Source organism: Formica exsecta, unplaced genomic scaffold, assembly GCF_003651465.1.
Source record: "Formica exsecta isolate Colony F162 unplaced genomic scaffold, ASM365146v1 scaffold247, whole genome shotgun sequence".
Lineage (NCBI taxonomy): Eukaryota > Metazoa > Arthropoda > Insecta > Hymenoptera > Formicidae > Formica > Formica exsecta.
The window spans coordinates 543,029-559,102 of NW_021849743.1; the positions used below are offsets into that span (position 1 = coordinate 543,029).

At 31.7% G+C, this 16,074-nt stretch overlaps 3 protein-coding genes across 6 annotated transcripts; 2 read left to right on the forward strand and 1 right to left on the reverse strand.

The window, feature by feature from the left end:
• Positions 1 to 5,077: 5,077 nt before the first annotated feature.
• On the reverse strand, positions 5,078 to 6,911 carry LOC115236408 (zinc finger matrin-type protein 2). Of its 2 annotated transcripts, none has more exons than XM_029808838.1 (5): positions 6,780 to 6,911; positions 6,272 to 6,492; positions 6,015 to 6,088; positions 5,786 to 5,931; positions 5,078 to 5,689 (listed from the first exon to the last, which is right to left on the reverse strand). In XM_029808838.1, exons 1-5 carry the CDS (start codon positions 6,786 to 6,788, stop codon positions 5,546 to 5,548), a joined length of 594 nt encoding a protein of 197 aa, XP_029664698.1. In that variant the 5' UTR covers positions 6,789 to 6,911; the 3' UTR covers positions 5,078 to 5,545. The 2 variants fall into 2 exon arrangements, with proteins under 2 accessions (XP_029664698.1, XP_029664699.1); XM_029808839.1 differs by having other exon boundaries at positions 5,078 to 5,711.
• A 368-nt stretch (positions 6,912 to 7,279) lies between these two features.
• On the forward strand, positions 7,280 to 10,045 carry LOC115236330 (UDP-galactose translocator). Of its 3 annotated transcripts, none has more exons than XM_029808709.1 (5): positions 7,280 to 7,628; positions 8,091 to 8,180; positions 8,262 to 8,381; positions 8,484 to 8,698; positions 8,793 to 10,045. In XM_029808709.1, exons 2-5 carry the CDS (start codon positions 8,162 to 8,164, stop codon positions 9,432 to 9,434), a joined length of 996 nt encoding a protein of 331 aa, XP_029664569.1. In that variant the 5' UTR covers positions 7,280 to 7,628; positions 8,091 to 8,161; the 3' UTR covers positions 9,435 to 10,045. The 3 variants fall into 3 exon arrangements, with proteins under 3 accessions (XP_029664569.1, XP_029664570.1, XP_029664571.1); XM_029808710.1 differs by having other exon boundaries at positions 7,280 to 7,563; XM_029808711.1 differs by lacking the exon at positions 7,280 to 7,628 and adding an exon at positions 7,753 to 7,888.
• Positions 10,046 to 10,572: 527 nt separating this feature from the next.
• On the forward strand, positions 10,573 to 14,129 carry LOC115236329 (probable transaldolase). Its single transcript, XM_029808708.1, has 6 exons — positions 10,573 to 10,783; positions 12,564 to 12,687; positions 12,840 to 13,079; positions 13,174 to 13,299; positions 13,369 to 13,505; positions 13,601 to 14,129. Exons 1-6 carry the CDS (start codon positions 10,687 to 10,689, stop codon positions 13,873 to 13,875), a joined length of 999 nt encoding a protein of 332 aa, XP_029664568.1. The 5' UTR covers positions 10,573 to 10,686; the 3' UTR covers positions 13,876 to 14,129.
• The last annotated feature ends 1,945 nt before the right edge of the window (positions 14,130 to 16,074 follow it).

Consider the following 16,074-nt stretch of genomic DNA (forward strand, 5'->3'; position numbering starts at 1 on the left):
ATTTTGCCGAGCAAAGATTGAATGATTAATCGCGCCATATCATGAACTTACAGTTTCTCGGAATATTGCTTCATTTAATTATTGTGCCCACATTTGCCACGCTACGCGACCGTTAATTATTTACATATATAAAAACGACGAAAAAAAGCAATGTCATCTAGAGATATTTGGTACTCCTATTGAAGCCTAAATGACAGAACATATGGTCGATGTAAAAAATGTGAAATTGCGGCCGCATTCCTAACAATTTATAGATTAAACTAATTTACGGTAAACATATCCTAGTAATTTCTAATAAGCAAAGTGATAAATAATAATAATATGATCCATGCATCTCTTATAATATTAATAAATTACGACATATAATTATGACATTTTTACTACTCTATGTGTCAATCTCGTGTAATTTAATTTTATTTAATAGCTTCTGATGATTTATAAAAGATATCCTCTTTAAAATTAACAAATGAGAGATCCAGTTTTTTCTTTCTCTCTCTCTCTCTCTTTAAATAATTAGTTATTAAAATTTCCACACTAATTTGTGCGAAATAACATCGATAGAAATCAGGCTTAATCAAAAGGCAGATTTGTGGCTCGATTGTGATTCATCCGTATCAAATTATGTGCAAATTTCGATTTGCACTTTTCCTCACGACAATTCACGCGAATCTTCGTCGATCGATAGTGAATGTCGTGAAGCTGAAATTTCTGCCGACAGATTTGTTTCATTTCGGATCCACTTAAGCGATCCATTCGATCATGCACGAGCGATCACGGACTGTTTCGAAAACAAGAGTTAGAAACAAGAGCTGTGGGCAGACTCCGTATAACGGACAACAACACGGTGCGTGTCCGATCCTTTTCACTTCCGTGGAAAAGAAAAGGGAAAGCGGCCGTTGTGTTTTAGAACAATAAAATATATCATAAGATTTTAGTGCAATATATTTGAAAAGTGGAAGGGATATATCAGATGTTCTAAATGCTAAGACCCATATTCCGCAAGACAGGAAAAAAACCTTGAATTTTGTTAAATATACAGACTATATTTTCTATCAATCTATATTTTCGGAATCAAAATTTTATCTTCATTATAATATCTATTTTATTAATAAATATTATAATGAAGATGAATAGATAAGATATTAATAAATAAATCTAATTTTTATATCTTGGAAAAGAATTAATATAATATTTGTAATAAATTTATAAAATTTAATAATTCATATCTCTTTTTGATTAACAGATGACGTTTCACAAATAGATGTAATTTAATTTATTAATAATCATGTTAAATTTCCTAACGTAAGATATACTAATTAACTCCTTCCGAATATGTTGCAAATTTGTTGCAGGTGCTTTCTAAAGAATTAATTAAAAGATCATCGTTAAAAAGTGAATGAGATCTTACCTGATGATTTGCCGGGGTTGGATTCCTCGATCGGCTGCAAAGTTCGCGACATCGTTGTTTCTCGAGAGTGACGTTTTGCTCTTCAACTTGAAACGGATGCCGCACTACGATGTCTGCGAATCGTGATCGAAACGCTCGTAAAATCGCCGCCGATGTCCATCAATCCGACGAGTTCCGTGTCAAGACCGATGGACTCGACTTGGCTGCCTGTCGCATTTTCCGCGAGCGTACATTAGCCGACACTGTTAATTGATTATAATCTGGAGGATAAACAGGAGTCGTCGCGGATAATGTTGAGTAGTAAAAAGAGCGTTTTATCGTTTTATCTCATGAAACAGTTACGATTGTAATTAATAGAATTTTTTCATATTAAAGTATTTGCATAGCGAAATGACGAGAATATTAATTTTTTCACATATGATCAATAAAAATGTATATTTTAGTTATTTTTTTTACGAAGAGATAAAAAGGTAAATATTCATTTGAAATATTTCCCTTCTTTTTATAGATAATATTTTCGAGAAGTTGACTCCGTCTTCCTTTTTAATAATTACTCCGAATTTTACATAAGAGAATGATTGTTTCGACTTTCTGCTGAAATTTATTTGCAAATCAAGTCTCTTATTTCTAAGTAGACAGTGTTGTTCAGGAATTATCTCGTTCAAGAGAATCACAATTCTCGATATACAAAAGCGTCTTCAATGACGTTCAGTTTCTTTCCCAGATAGAAAGCATCCTTCAACAATAAATTTGCTCTTTCTCCCAAAAATTAATTCGGCTCTTCTCAGGAGATGTTTATCTTCAATATCTCAAAGTACACGATATTACTCATTAACAATCACTATAAAGGTATCCTCTCGTCAAACACTCCAATAAGTTCTTCCTAGTTCTTTCGTCTCTCCTTCAATTTAAGTATTCTTGCTCTTAGGAAACAGCACTCGTATTTCCTATTTTCAAAACAAAAGTAAATAGGAAAATAAAATAAAATTTGTTCACTAAATTTGTTTGGTCTCTTCTGAAAATGCTTGTTCGCAGTGTCCGATTTGCAGAAAAGAACTTTCGGCTATCGGAGCCGAAGACGTATGGGGTGTAGACGGACACCCCGGTGGCACGTGCGACGACTCGCGCATCCACGTCACGTGCGAGCGACTGAGACACGGCGCGCGCTGAATCGAAGCGCACGCGACTCCGACACGCGCAATATAATATTTGTAATAAATTTATAAAATTTAATAATTCATATCTCTTTTTGATTAACAGATGACGTTTCACAAATAGATGTAATTTAATTTATTAATAATCATGTTAAATTTCCTAACGTAAGATATACTAATTAACTCCTTCCGAATATGTTGCAAATTTGTTGCAGGTGCTTTCTAAAGAATTAATTAAAAGATCATCGTTAAAAAGTGAATGAGATCTTACCTGATGATTTGCCGGGGTTGGATTCCTCGATCGGCTGCAAAGTTCGCGACATCGTTGTTTCTCGAGAGTGACGTTTTGCTCTTCAACTTGAAACGGATGCCGCACTACGATGTCTGCGAATCGTGATCGAAACGCTCGTAAAATCGCCGCCGATGTCCATCAATCCGACGAGTTCCGTGTCAAGACCGATGGACTCGACTTGGCTGCCTGTCGCATTTTCCGCGAGCGTACATTAGCCGACACTGTTAATTGATTATAATCTGGAGGATAAACAGGAGTCGTCGCGGATAATGTTGAGTAGTAAAAAGAGCGTTTTATCGTTTTATCTCATGAAACAGTTACGATTGTAATTAATAGAATTTTTTCATATTAAAGTATTTGCATAGCGAAATGACGAGAATATTAATTTTTTCACATATGATCAATAAAAATGTATATTTTAGTTATTTTTTTTACGAAGAGATAAAAAGGTAAATATTCATTTGAAATATTTCCCTTCTTTTTATAGATAATATTTTCGAGAAGTTGACTCCGTCTTCCTTTTTAATAATTACTCCGAATTTTACATAAGAGAATGATTGTTTCGACTTTCTGCTGAAATTTATTTGCAAATCAAGTCTCTTATTTCTAAGTAGACAGTGTTGTTCAGGAATTATCTCGTTCAAGAGAATCACAATTCTCGATATACAAAAGCGTCTTCAATGACGTTCAGTTTCTTTCCCAGATAGAAAGCATCCTTCAACAATAAATTTGCTCTTTCTCCCAAAAATTAATTCGGCTCTTCTCAGGAGATGTTTATCTTCAATATCTCAAAGTACACGATATTACTCATTAACAATCACTATAAAGGTATCCTCTCGTCAAACACTCCAATAAGTTCTTCCTAGTTCTTTCGTCTCTCCTTCAATTTAAGTATTCTTGCTCTTAGGAAACAGCACTCGTATTTCCTATTTTCAAAACAAAAGTAAATAGGAAAATAAAATAAAATTTGTTCACTAAATTTGTTTGGTCTCTTCTGAAAATGCTTGTTCGCAGTGTCCGATTTGCAGAAAAGAACTTTCGGCTATCGGAGCCGAAGACGTATGGGGTGTAGACGGACACCCCGGTGGCACGTGCGACGACTCGCGCATCCACGTCACGTGCGAGCGACTGAGACACGGCGCGCGCTGAATCGAAGCGCACGCGACTCCGACACGCGCGGCTTCCACGGACTTTCGAATGGCTCACGGCTGTGCTGGCTGTTGCTGCTGCAAGAGAGCACGTCGCATGAGCTACGTCGAGATGTACGTCGGTACCGGCACTGCTCCGGCCGCTGCTCCGGCTCCGGAGTCTGGCCCCCAGAGCGCGGGCCCCGCACTGTAGAAGGAGGTTCCTTTTGATCCTCTGCGAGGTGGGAGACGAAAAGATCTCGCGCGTATCGGTTCTTATCCCTCCTTCATCGTTTGAGAATCTCTTGAGAGAAAAGGGAAAGAAGGAATCCACGGAAGGGAAAAAACTTAGATAATTTTGCCACTTTCGTTATGTAGGACTTGGACTCGCGTAGATCATCTTTACGTTTCCTGCGGGACTGGTAATTCCGCGCGCGCGACGACGCGTATATTATAATTTTTATTATAATTATAATTAATACAATCTTAACTTTTTGTATCGAGTAGAATTTATACCGTCAACAGGACGTCATAATATGTGAAAGAAACAATTCGATTATATGGCTAAATTAATAGAAACTCAGTCGTATTCTTTTTTGTCTCTATGATAATATAACAATTATGTCATTGAAACATTTCAGAATTAAAACACGAATATCCACTAGAAAAGAACATGCTATAGCATTAAGATTTAATGGTATAGGATTGAAAAAAGAGAATAGGATGTGCACGAATTGAAGAAGATTAATTCATAAATTTTAAATGAAATATAAAAATTGGCTCATTTCATCTTAAAAAAATTGAAATGGCGATATTCAGACTAGTACAAATCTTCAAGTACTAATGTTTATGCGATATACAATACAGTATATCATATTCTCGATAATTCTACAATATACTTTCTGTAAGAAACTAAAGTTTTTTCGATTATTGTGTTCATAAGCAAATAATCAATTTTTGATGAAAGAGAATCTAAAAGTCGAAATTAGCCAAAATTATTTCTACTATAGAGAGCATATTTAACAATTATTGATATATAGTATGTTGTAAATATCGCACAAACATTGATGCTTGAAGGGTCATAGTAATCTGAATATTTTTTCTGTCTCTCACTCAACTTCTCATAAATTTTATTTCTACAATCATGACACATACATTCTCCTTTGGCGACAATCATACGTAAGATTCTGTGTTCTTATAATAAAGGAGTTTAGCAGAGATATAGTCATTTCGAGAATATACTTAAATTATTTACATCACACAAATTTGTGCCCAAATAATCTTAATTAATTTTAATTAATCTTAAATTACAGTTTAAGCTCATGTGATTTGTTACATTGGTCGGATTTGTAATTGATAGCTATTTTTCTCGTCTCGAATAAACACGAAATTCTAGGACAAATGAAAAAAATATGTCACAAACTCACATTCGTGGATCGCATCCTTAAATTCCAATAACTGGAATTAAAACTGTTCTCCATTTTTCCAACTGTCCACAAATCATATCGGCAACGTTCTTTCTTAAAGAATCAACATTCTCTTTCTCAAGGATAGATGGAAAAAGTCACTTCTTTTTCGAACCGAAGCCGGAGAATCCCATAATCGCGGCCATTTCATCAGAGGGTCCTGCATCATCCTCTGCCAGTTCCTCAATCTTCCTCTTCTTGTCTTTCCTCTTCTCCTTTCTGTATTCTTTGATCTTTTCTTCCTGTGAATAATAGAGAAATAATCTTATTACATATTTAAATTACATAATTACATAGAAAGAGATGACTATCTCAAACACAATTTTGAGCAAACAAACCTCTTCTTTTAATTCCTTTACTCTCTGCTCCAAATCATAATCCTTCTTTTTCTCTTCAAGCTTTTTCTTGTTTTGTGTAAACCTTGCTTTAACCTGCTCCAATGTAGATCGCTCTATTTTCATAGACATACCCAGATTACGTTGATCTGTAGAAATTAAAAGTTATAAAATTAAACAAAAATTCTAAATTTTAAGTCTATATCATTACTTTATAGATATTCAAACTTACGTTTTGTTCCATTAATGTGATCCAAAAAATTGATGGAATCTTTGACAACACAATCGCAGACATTGCAATAGTATCTATAGCCAGAAATACAATAGTGGTTATAATTAATAATGTATCAATAATTGAGGATTGCTTTATAAAAAGACAATAATATTCTATAAAGCATAATTTTGCATATTATTTCTTTATTTGAATTACTTTGATTTATTATATTGCATAATTAGATTTTTATAAGTTATTCAAGAATTGAATTATACCCTCCAGTTTGTGATGATGGCGTATTTTTATTGATGACAACACTTTTTCCTAGTTTTGATTCGAGATCAACTTTGTAATCTCTCTGTTTTAGCAATTCTCTTTTAACTGCTGGTTGTTTAGGAAGCCCCAATTCTTCCTCCGCGATCTCTTCTTGGAGTCTTTGAAGTGCAATCCTTTCATATTCCTCCCGGTTCCATTTTCTCCGGTGATCATCAGGTCGCTATAAAAAAAAAAATACATTTCATTTTAGCAAAATATATATTTCTCTTGATAATATACTTTTTATTTAGATTATCATATGCATTTCGCGAGGTACGTTACTTCTATCTTTTGCAATGTTTAACAAAATATCTTCACAACTTAGGATCTTAAAATTTAATTAAATGTCAATAACAAACTATGGGGATTAGGAAATTAAGACCTGTGTAAATGAATCATGTATTAAACGATTGATGTTTAATATTATCTACGATTATCATAATATATTTTTAAAATGTATATAATCACCGTAGACATGGTCGCAATATCTTTTTTCCCAGAATCATAAAATATTTGTATAAAATGCGTAGATATTATGTCTCTCTCTCCGCCTGTTTTCTATTCTCACTGTATTCCATAATCATTGACTATGAACGTACCAAGATATGCGACAGTTTCTTGCATCTTACTAGTTACACTTGGTGGAGTACTATCAGAGAGTTCTATTTTAAATTGGCCAATTGGCGACGTGGACAAATAAGTTCTACTCCATCTGATGTATTTAAAAAGAAGATAACGTAGACTCTCGCAATCACATAATTTATGCAATTATAGATAAATAATTACATTTTTTATATTTTTTATACTATTATGTGCAATATATAATTAAATATATAGGCCATATTCACAAAGTGATATATATATATATATATATTTTTAGGACATTTCTCATTGCATTTCTGAAATAGATTGCGTGCGATTGGTTCATTCTTTTAAACCCAATGAATGAGGTTAGATAATCATTCAAAGTAGATATATTATTGTCATCTTTGTTCAGTTATCGGTCTGATTTATTGTACATACACATAAATATGAAATGCATTAGACATGTAACCTATTATAATAAAAATACGATAAAATTTATTCCGTTATATTTCGTCATTTAAATTTAATTACGGGTAAATAGAAAAGAACGAAGACAAGGCTAATCGAGGCCAATCAAAAATGATGTCGATAGGAAAATAACTAGGCATTTTTGAGAAGCACGAATATTCAACGTGTCAGTTCAACGTGTACAAAAATTTCGCAAATGGTGCGCATCCTCTCAATGAATGTTAATTAGTTTTGTGTCTGTATTTTTTTGCCAGAGTTTCACATGTGAGCGTTATTTCATTTTTTAACTTGTTTGTTAAAAATCGTCTTTTGCCGATTGTTGTCAAACACGGTTGTCAATATGTAAAAATAAACATTGTGCAATTGAAAAATAATTATTATCTTTCAATCATTTCTATTTTAATTATTTCTTCACACTAACGTGTATGATGTCTTGAAAATAACATCCTGTATGTGATCCTTGTGGATTAGGAAATACTATGTTATCGCATTGTTGTACTTCTAGAAACACATCTGTGGCTGATGTATTATTGTTTTATTACATTTATTTATATTATTAACAATTAGTTTTGTTCGTTAAAAATAAACAGCTGAAATAATATTTTATATACAGATATAAATGATATTCTTGCTTTTATTTATGGCAGAATAAAATTGATTACTTGTGATTTAAAAATACTCAAACATTTCTTTTGAAAAACTTATATTTATTTCTTGTATTTTTAGTAAAAAAATGTAATTTGTGGAAAAATATCTATAAGTTATTTCATGGAAGTTAAAACAAATCTATCATCAACATGAATAAGACTTCTCAAAGTGAGTATATCATTAATATATATGTAGAAATTATGGATAATTCTGATATAAATGAGAGCATTTCAAATATTTATATTATAGAAACTGGACAAACATTGAAGTATATGAGCTTAATTACTCTCACACTTCAAAATGCTATGGTTGGCCTCAGTATGCGATATTCGCGCACAAGAGCAGGAGACATGTTTCTATCCTCTACTGGTATATAAATACCCATAATAGAATCAGTCCTAAAATATCTTTTTTTCTGTATAGATAAAAAAATTTTATTGTATTTGCAATAACGTTATCTCTCTTTTTTAGCTGTTGTGATGGCAGAAGTAGTCAAATTATTTACTTGTCTGATATTGGTATACATCGAAGAAGGAAGCTTTGAGAAATTTTATAAAGCATTACATATGACAATCATAAAGCAGCCTATTGACACCTTGAAAGTTTGTGTGCCATCTCTCTTGTATATCATACAAAACAATTTACTTTATGTATCTGCATCTAATCTGGATGCAGCTACGTATCAGGTAATGCATATGTTCAAATTAAAACATTTCTATTAAAAAGAAAAAATTTAAAAATGATACAATATATTTAAGATGAATAATATATATTTTACAGGTTACATATCAATTAAAAATTTTGACAACAGCCTTCTTCGCAGTGACGATATTACGTAAATCTCTACGTATCACGCAGTGGGGTGCTCTAGTGTTTTTAGTCATTGGAGTAGTTCTTGTACAACTGGCTCAAAGCGTAAAAACTTCATCCTCGGGCATTGAACAAAATCACTGGCTAGGTTTTTCCGCTGCTCTGAGCGCGTGCGTTCTGTCCGGCTTCGCGGGAATCTACTTCGAGAAAATTCTCAAAGGCTCTGACATCTCTGTATGGATGCGAAATGTACAGTTGAGCGTGCTGTCCATACCGTTCGGCTTGGGCACGTGTTTTCTGCAGGACAGTGACATCATACGCAAACGGGGTTTCTTCTTTGGTTACGATCTGTTTATCTTTTACCTGGTTATCTTGCAAGCAGGTGGTGGATTGATTGTAGCCATGGTGGTTAAGTATGCTGACAACATATTGAAAGGCTTTGCCACATCTTTAGCCATCATCATCTCTTGCATAGCTTCCATTTATCTGTTTGACTTCCATCTATCATTTCAATTCACTCTAGGTGCGTTTCTCGTAATATGCTCGATTTTCCTTTACGGTCACCAACCGAAAACTCTGTCTGATAAACATACATCTGCTGAAAAAGTCTGACAATAGTGAAAATACGAGGGTATTCTCGGTATAACATAAATGGTCGACTTTACAAGTTTTCACAAGAATTCTCATTAACTAACATTAACTTGGTGATATGGAGTTTTAATGATTTATGAAAGATAGAACCAATTTAAGGATTAATGTTGATTGATTTGAACAAAATTGACGAAAAAGATATTTAAAAAGATTTGAAGGACACTATTTATATTAAGAGAAAGTAGTATAACAACTTTGGTAATATCTTCTATCTTAAACTGCAATGATATAATTGTTATATTGTATATATGGAAGAATCAACAAGTGCAATCATGTTTTATACTTGATTCTGTTATTTATCTCTCTTGTGATAGTCAAAATAGAAATTTTACACAAATGATGAATATATAGAGAAATTAAAGTGAGATTATACATTGTAATAAGTTCATCGAGTTATTGTAGATACAAAATGTTGACACTATTAACTATTCATTCACAATGATTATGATTTTATTTTTATATAGCGACAGCTTTGAATACATTCGATTAGAATATATTCATTATAGGTCAGTAAGTTACATTTACACTATGTACTTAAGAATAGATTTTAATAAATACGGTTTTTATGAGAATTTTCGTTCCACATCGTTTTTTTGAGATTAAAAGCTTGCAATGTTTAGAACGCAGTAAGACAATCGTAAGCAAAAATTTATTTTGGATTTTTGAATCTTTTGCAAACACAAAACTTAATTCAACCAAATAATTATGAAATAAGCAAGAATATTTTTGGAATTTTGGAATGCAGCAATGTTCCTATGGAACATATAAGATATCTAAGTATATTTAAAATAAAATTAAGCCTCCCATGAGATTTTATATTAAATTCAAAATGTAATTACATGCATATCTTTTTTTTTATTCACTGAAAATTCTACAGATGAATCAAATTTTAACTTTAACTGACATATTTAACTTGTAAACCTAGTTATATATTAACATGAAATAATTATAGATCTTTTTTATTCTCATATAAACAAATCGGTTATTCCAATTGCAGTTGAGTAATCAATTAGTTTTATGTCCGTTTCACGAGTCATATCGTGACCATCAAAATATCGCGCCATATCACGCGCGGGCTCGTAAATTTGATTTTATGCAGCCGACAGTTGGCGGGCCTGACACCGAAGTTACGAGGCATACACGAGGCGCTCGTGTGAGAGTGAGACGTGAAACTTTTCATCTCCGTGTACCCGCATAAATACGTACGACGATTATGAGCGAGTCCCAGTCGAAGAAAACAAAGATCATGAGTTCGTTGAGTCAATTGAAGGACCTCACCACAGTGGTCGCCGATACCGGCGATTTTCACGGTAAGATCACGTCGAAATTCGAATTCGTTCAAAGGTGAAGGTTCGACGATAGTTATGCGAGCTAGAGGGTGGAGGAGGGAGGAGAGAGAAAATGTTGCAACGCTTGCACTTTTTTTTTTTCCCGAACGTGTCTCACGTGATTCTTTGAATTATGAAATTTATTTTGCGATCAAAGTTACTTCAATAAGAGAGATTTATCGAAATCTCTTTATTTGCGTACATATCCCGATATCGTCAATGCGATATCGACGGTGGACAAAAGGTATTAAAAAGCGTGAACGGATAATGCATATTGAATGATTATAAATTTTAATTAGATATATACACAAAATTTTTTTTAAGAAATTGATCAATTCAAATTTAATTTAATGACTAAACGAGATTTGTTACGCAAATAAATTAAACGATATGTTTGCCTACGAAATATTAAAAAAAAACTCGTACATATCGCCGATATATTTAATTTATTTAATATTATCGATAATTGTCACAAAGTATCGATATTATATATTGTATATTTATATTTTGTATATTATATATATCTATTTTATTATGTTATATATTTATAATATCGACGCAGCATAATTGTCGAAATTTCCTGCTTTTTTTAACTTAATAATTTATTATTCCCGAACGTGTCTCACGTGATTCTTTGAATTATGAAATTTATTTTGCGATCAAAGTTACTTCAATAAGAGAGATTTATCGAAATCTCTTTATTTGCGTACATATCCCGATATCGTCAATGCGATATCGACGGTGGACAAAAGGTATTAAAAAGCGTGAACGGATAATGCATATTGAATGATTATAAATTTTAATTAGATATATACACAAAATTTTTTTTAAGAAATTGATCAATTCAAATTTAATTTAATGACTAAACGAGATTTGTTACGCAAATAAATTAAACGATATGTTTGCCTACGAAATATTAAAAAAAAACTCGTACATATCGCCGATATATTTAATTTATTTAATATTATCGATAATTGTCACAAAGTATCGATATTATATATTGTATATTTATATTTTGTATATTATATATATCTATTTTATTATGTTATATATTTATAATATCGACGCAGCATAATTGTCGAAATTTCCTGCTTTTTTTAACTTAATAATTTATTATCTTGACATTAGCGATATCGTTAATTTTTAGTCAAGATGCGCACGACTTTTATGGTACATTTTCTTTTCACATCATGATTTTGTGGAAAAATAACGTATTAATATATAAATGCGCGCGTACACCGATGATATTGTCTAAAAACTGAGAAGCTTTTTTTTCTTGCAACTGACAAGTTTATGCTTTATAATGAATAATGCGTGCTACATTATGTTGATTACACATTGACAATAACGTATTCGTCTGGATACGTAAGCTTAATTCACTTCTGTTCCCATGAATTCAAAATTGTCATTCAGCCTTCATATAGATCTATATGAAGGCTCATGGTCGAAAAATCGAACGATGTCGCATAGATTTATCTGTGCGACTGATAAAACCCGTATCAATGCACATACAAAATACCGTGACCTTTGCCTTGCTGAGAAACGACCTCTGAGAATATATTCATCGTTCTTGTCCTTGATAGAAATCGAATGAAAAATTTGAACAAGCTATTAAATAAATAAATGATAAGAAATGTGGATATAAAGATGGATAATAATCACAAATTAAAAAATAGAAGAAGAAGAAATAATAATGTGAATATAATAAATAATAATATATAAATTAACATCATAAACGGTATTATATTATTATTCGATGCAGCTATGGAGCAATTTAAGCCTACAGATGCAACGACAAATCCGTCGTTGATTCTTGCTGCTGCTAATCAAAAGAAGTATGCTCATTTGATCGAGAAGGCTGCTGAATATGGCAAAAAGTCTGGATCGTAAGTATATGTGTATTTGTTGATATATATAATTTATTTAAATTTCTTATAATTTTTTTATAATGTCATCGAAAATTATATTTAAATAGTTAACATTAATTTATAATTTATGATATTTTAACATTATTTTTAACATAGAGATTTTCTTGCAGTACTTTGGCTGAGCAAGTTGAAGCAGCCCTCGATGTCACATGTGTTCTGTTTGGCAAAGAAATCTTAAATATAATCCCTGGAAGAGTTTCTACAGAAGTGGACGCCAGATTATCATTCAATAAGGAAGCCAGCATTGAGAAGGCGAAAAGATTGATCGCTCTGTATGAGGGACTTGGAGTGAGCAAAGAACGCATTTTGATCAAGCTTGCGTCAACTTGGGAAGGCATCCAAGCGGCAAAGTAAGCAAGAAATAAAATTAAAAGATATATATGCATTTTAAGTTCGATTAATGAACATGTTCTACTAATAAGTAATGATAATTGTTTTTTTTAGAGAATTGGAGGAAAAATATGGGATTCATTGCAATTTGACATTATTGTTCTCCTTTGCACAAGCTGTCGCTTGCGCAGAGGCTGGAGTCACTCTCATTTCACCATTTGTTGGTAGAATTCTGGATTGGTAAATGTTTCAATCTCTATCAGTTTATAAATTAATATGAATCAAGAGTAAAAACTGAACGATGTTTAGGTATGTGGCAAATACAGATAAAAAGACATATGAAGCAAAGGAAGATCCAGGTGTTATTTCTGTAACGAAAATTTACAATTATTATAAGAAATTTGGCTACAAGACAGTTGTGATGGGTGCTTCGTTTAGAAACATTGGCAAGTATTAAAATCTATATAATTTTTTGATATATGTAAACTATTTTTTATAGTCGTAGATATATTTTTTAAATTTAATTGTCTCGATAATTTAGGTGAAATTAAAGAGCTCGCAGGCTGTGATTTTCTTACTATAAGTCCCAAATTATTGGAGGAATTAGAGGAGAGCAATGAGCTAATTCGCAAAGTTCTGAACGTGGAATCGGCGAAAAAATGCGATCTTCAAAAGATCAGCTTAGATGAGGCTGAATTTAGATGGCTCCTGAACGAGGACCAAATGGCGTCCGACAAGTTGTGCGAAGGCATTCGCAAATTTGCCGTTGACGTGCGAAAACTCGAGAAATTGCTGCAAGAAACGATTCAGGGTTAAAACAAATGACAAAAAAATGACATTTTAACTATGTACAATAATATAATAATTTACAAGGGTATAATCGAATGTACAAACACATTCCTATTGTTTATATTTGTAAAATAATTAGTTTATGCATTTGAGTACAAAAAAGTGGAAAATAGGAATATGGTGAAATAAATAAGATATATTTTTAGAAATATATTGCAGGTGAAATATATGTGTATCTGGAAACTTTTGGAAATATATATATTTGTGATAATTCATAACTAAAATTTATTATCTGTTATTTTTTTATACTCTCTACACGTTTATTCTATAATTATTACACTTGTCTAATATATATATATATTTTTATTGTTTATTATAATTTAAAATATATTTATTAATGTGTATCACATTCCTATATGATATAATTAACATGTATACAATTTGCAGATAATTTATAATTATTTAATTGAAAATAATACAATATTTGAAATGAGCACGGTAAAATTATATTTTCGATATTTGCACTCTCATACCACTATGTGCGCATGCGCGGGCACCATGTTTGTTTCGCGTTGAATCGAGTTATAATCGTAGTGTCGGAGTCTGTGCGCGAATTACTCTTATTTTTGTTCGCAAAAAGCAAATTGCGCATGCCAATGATTGTCGGAAATATCGAGTGATCGTTATAACTTGTTAATCAGTAATTAATTAATAGTCATAGTCATCCTTCTTTCGTTATTAGGACGAGTGTACTTGACGTGATGAAGTTAACCTTGCGCGATTTCAATGAGGGTTGGCGCCAACGGCGGAGTTCGAAAATACGTAGAGGCAGGTCGGTGAGTGAAATTATTTATTTTTGCTCTGAGAATTACGAAACCGATATAATTTCGATAAATTGAAAGTGCGATAAGCAGAAAGAAAATGTAGGTTATATTTATTTGATATTATAAGGTTTGATAAATATATATATATATATATATAATAATAGAAATATTTTTGCATAAAAATGTATTCGTGTACTACAGTATTTGTGTACGCAATATTAAATACGCTATAATTATATCGGTTTTTTAATCTCTGATTTAACATTACGTTGTTGTTTATTTATCTACGATGATTTAGTATTACCTGGTATACATACGTCCAAGCATAAATCCCTTTCTTTGAATCTTACTTTGTGTTACACAGATGTTACTTCATAAATCATATCCAGTACATCTAGAATATTATTTTGAAAAGATAAATATTTATATAAATATTGAAATAGATTTTATGTATAAATAATTTTATTCTTTATATTTTATACGATATATCCCGTTTTACATATCTAAAAAGAATCCATTATTTTGGAAAATCAACTTATCAAAAATATATAAAAATTTATTAGAATAAACGTATTATTCGATTTAGCAATTAATATCTTTTTGATAGATGTTTTCCCTTATCAAAAATTTAATGTTACGAATCTTTAATTTGCAACATCGAATATTTCAACAATCGTGTGCTTAATTAAAATTCTATTATTATAATGTTTATTTGAACGTTAGAAAGAAACAAATTTTATTATACATATATTTGAATAATGATTTTTATTTGTGTGTAACATGCATATTTTTATCATATTCATTAAGAATATTTCCTTCGAAAAAAAAATCACTTTTAAAATATTTAAAAAATTCCTACGTAAAGATATTTTTTTATATTATCCATAAACTTGTGTAATGGGTGACGATCATCGTTAATATTTTGAAACTCTCATCGAAAGTATTTTCTGTCACTTTTTACGAGTGATCCTCGATATACGGTACCGTTGTAAAAGCGAGGATTAGAAGCTAACTAACTTGTATCTGCTCCGCCGCCGTTTTCAAGTTTTACGATTATGACTGTCTTCCATGTTGCCACATGGCTCACCGGTAGTTCCGGTCGAGAAATTACTCGCTGTAGTTCGGCACCCTGCTTCTTCTTTCTTCCACCGTCTTACTTCCTCTTGAGAGAGATATCTCAACCCTTCTCGTAGACGCTGAAAATAGCGTCTACGATCCTCCTGTACAAACTTGCACGGAATACTCTATTCCATTCCTAGACTTTACATAAATTTTCTTTTGCTGGAAAAATCGATTGAGTTGAGAAGAAATCATTTTTGTATATTCACTAGGGTTTTTATTATTTTTAATTGATAATTACGATATTATTATATAATATTTTTATTTATTATTATTATTATTA

What these genes read in the sequence shown, in the direction of transcription:
- LOC115236330 (XM_029808709.1), top strand. An exon ending in CATGTTTCTATCCTCTACTG is followed by an intron (nt 8,382 to 8,483) that starts GTATATAAATAC and finishes TCTCTTTTTTAG; the next exon opens with CTGTTGTGATGGCAGAAGTA. An exon ending in TGGATGCAGCTACGTATCAG is followed by an intron (nt 8,699 to 8,792) that starts GTAATGCATATG and finishes TATATTTTACAG; the next exon opens with GTTACATATCAATTAAAAAT.
- LOC115236408 (XM_029808838.1), bottom strand. An exon ending in TCACATTAATGGAACAAAAC is followed by an intron (nt 5,932 to 6,014) that starts GTAAGTTTGAAT and finishes TAATTTCTACAG; the next exon opens with ATCAACGTAATCTGGGTATG. An exon ending in TAAAGGAATTAAAAGAAGAG is followed by an intron (nt 5,690 to 5,785) that starts GTTTGTTTGCTC and finishes TATTATTCACAG; the next exon opens with GAAGAAAAGATCAAAGAATA.
- LOC115236329 (XM_029808708.1), top strand. Translation starts at nt 10,687, where the DNA reads ATGAGCGAGTCCCAGTCGAAGAAAACAAAGATCATGAGTTCGTTGAGT. An exon ending in GAAGGCATCCAAGCGGCAAA is followed by an intron (nt 13,080 to 13,173) that starts GTAAGCAAGAAA and finishes TGTTTTTTTTAG; the next exon opens with AGAATTGGAGGAAAAATATG. An exon ending in TGCTTCGTTTAGAAACATTG is followed by an intron (nt 13,506 to 13,600) that starts GCAAGTATTAAA and finishes TCGATAATTTAG; the next exon opens with GTGAAATTAAAGAGCTCGCA.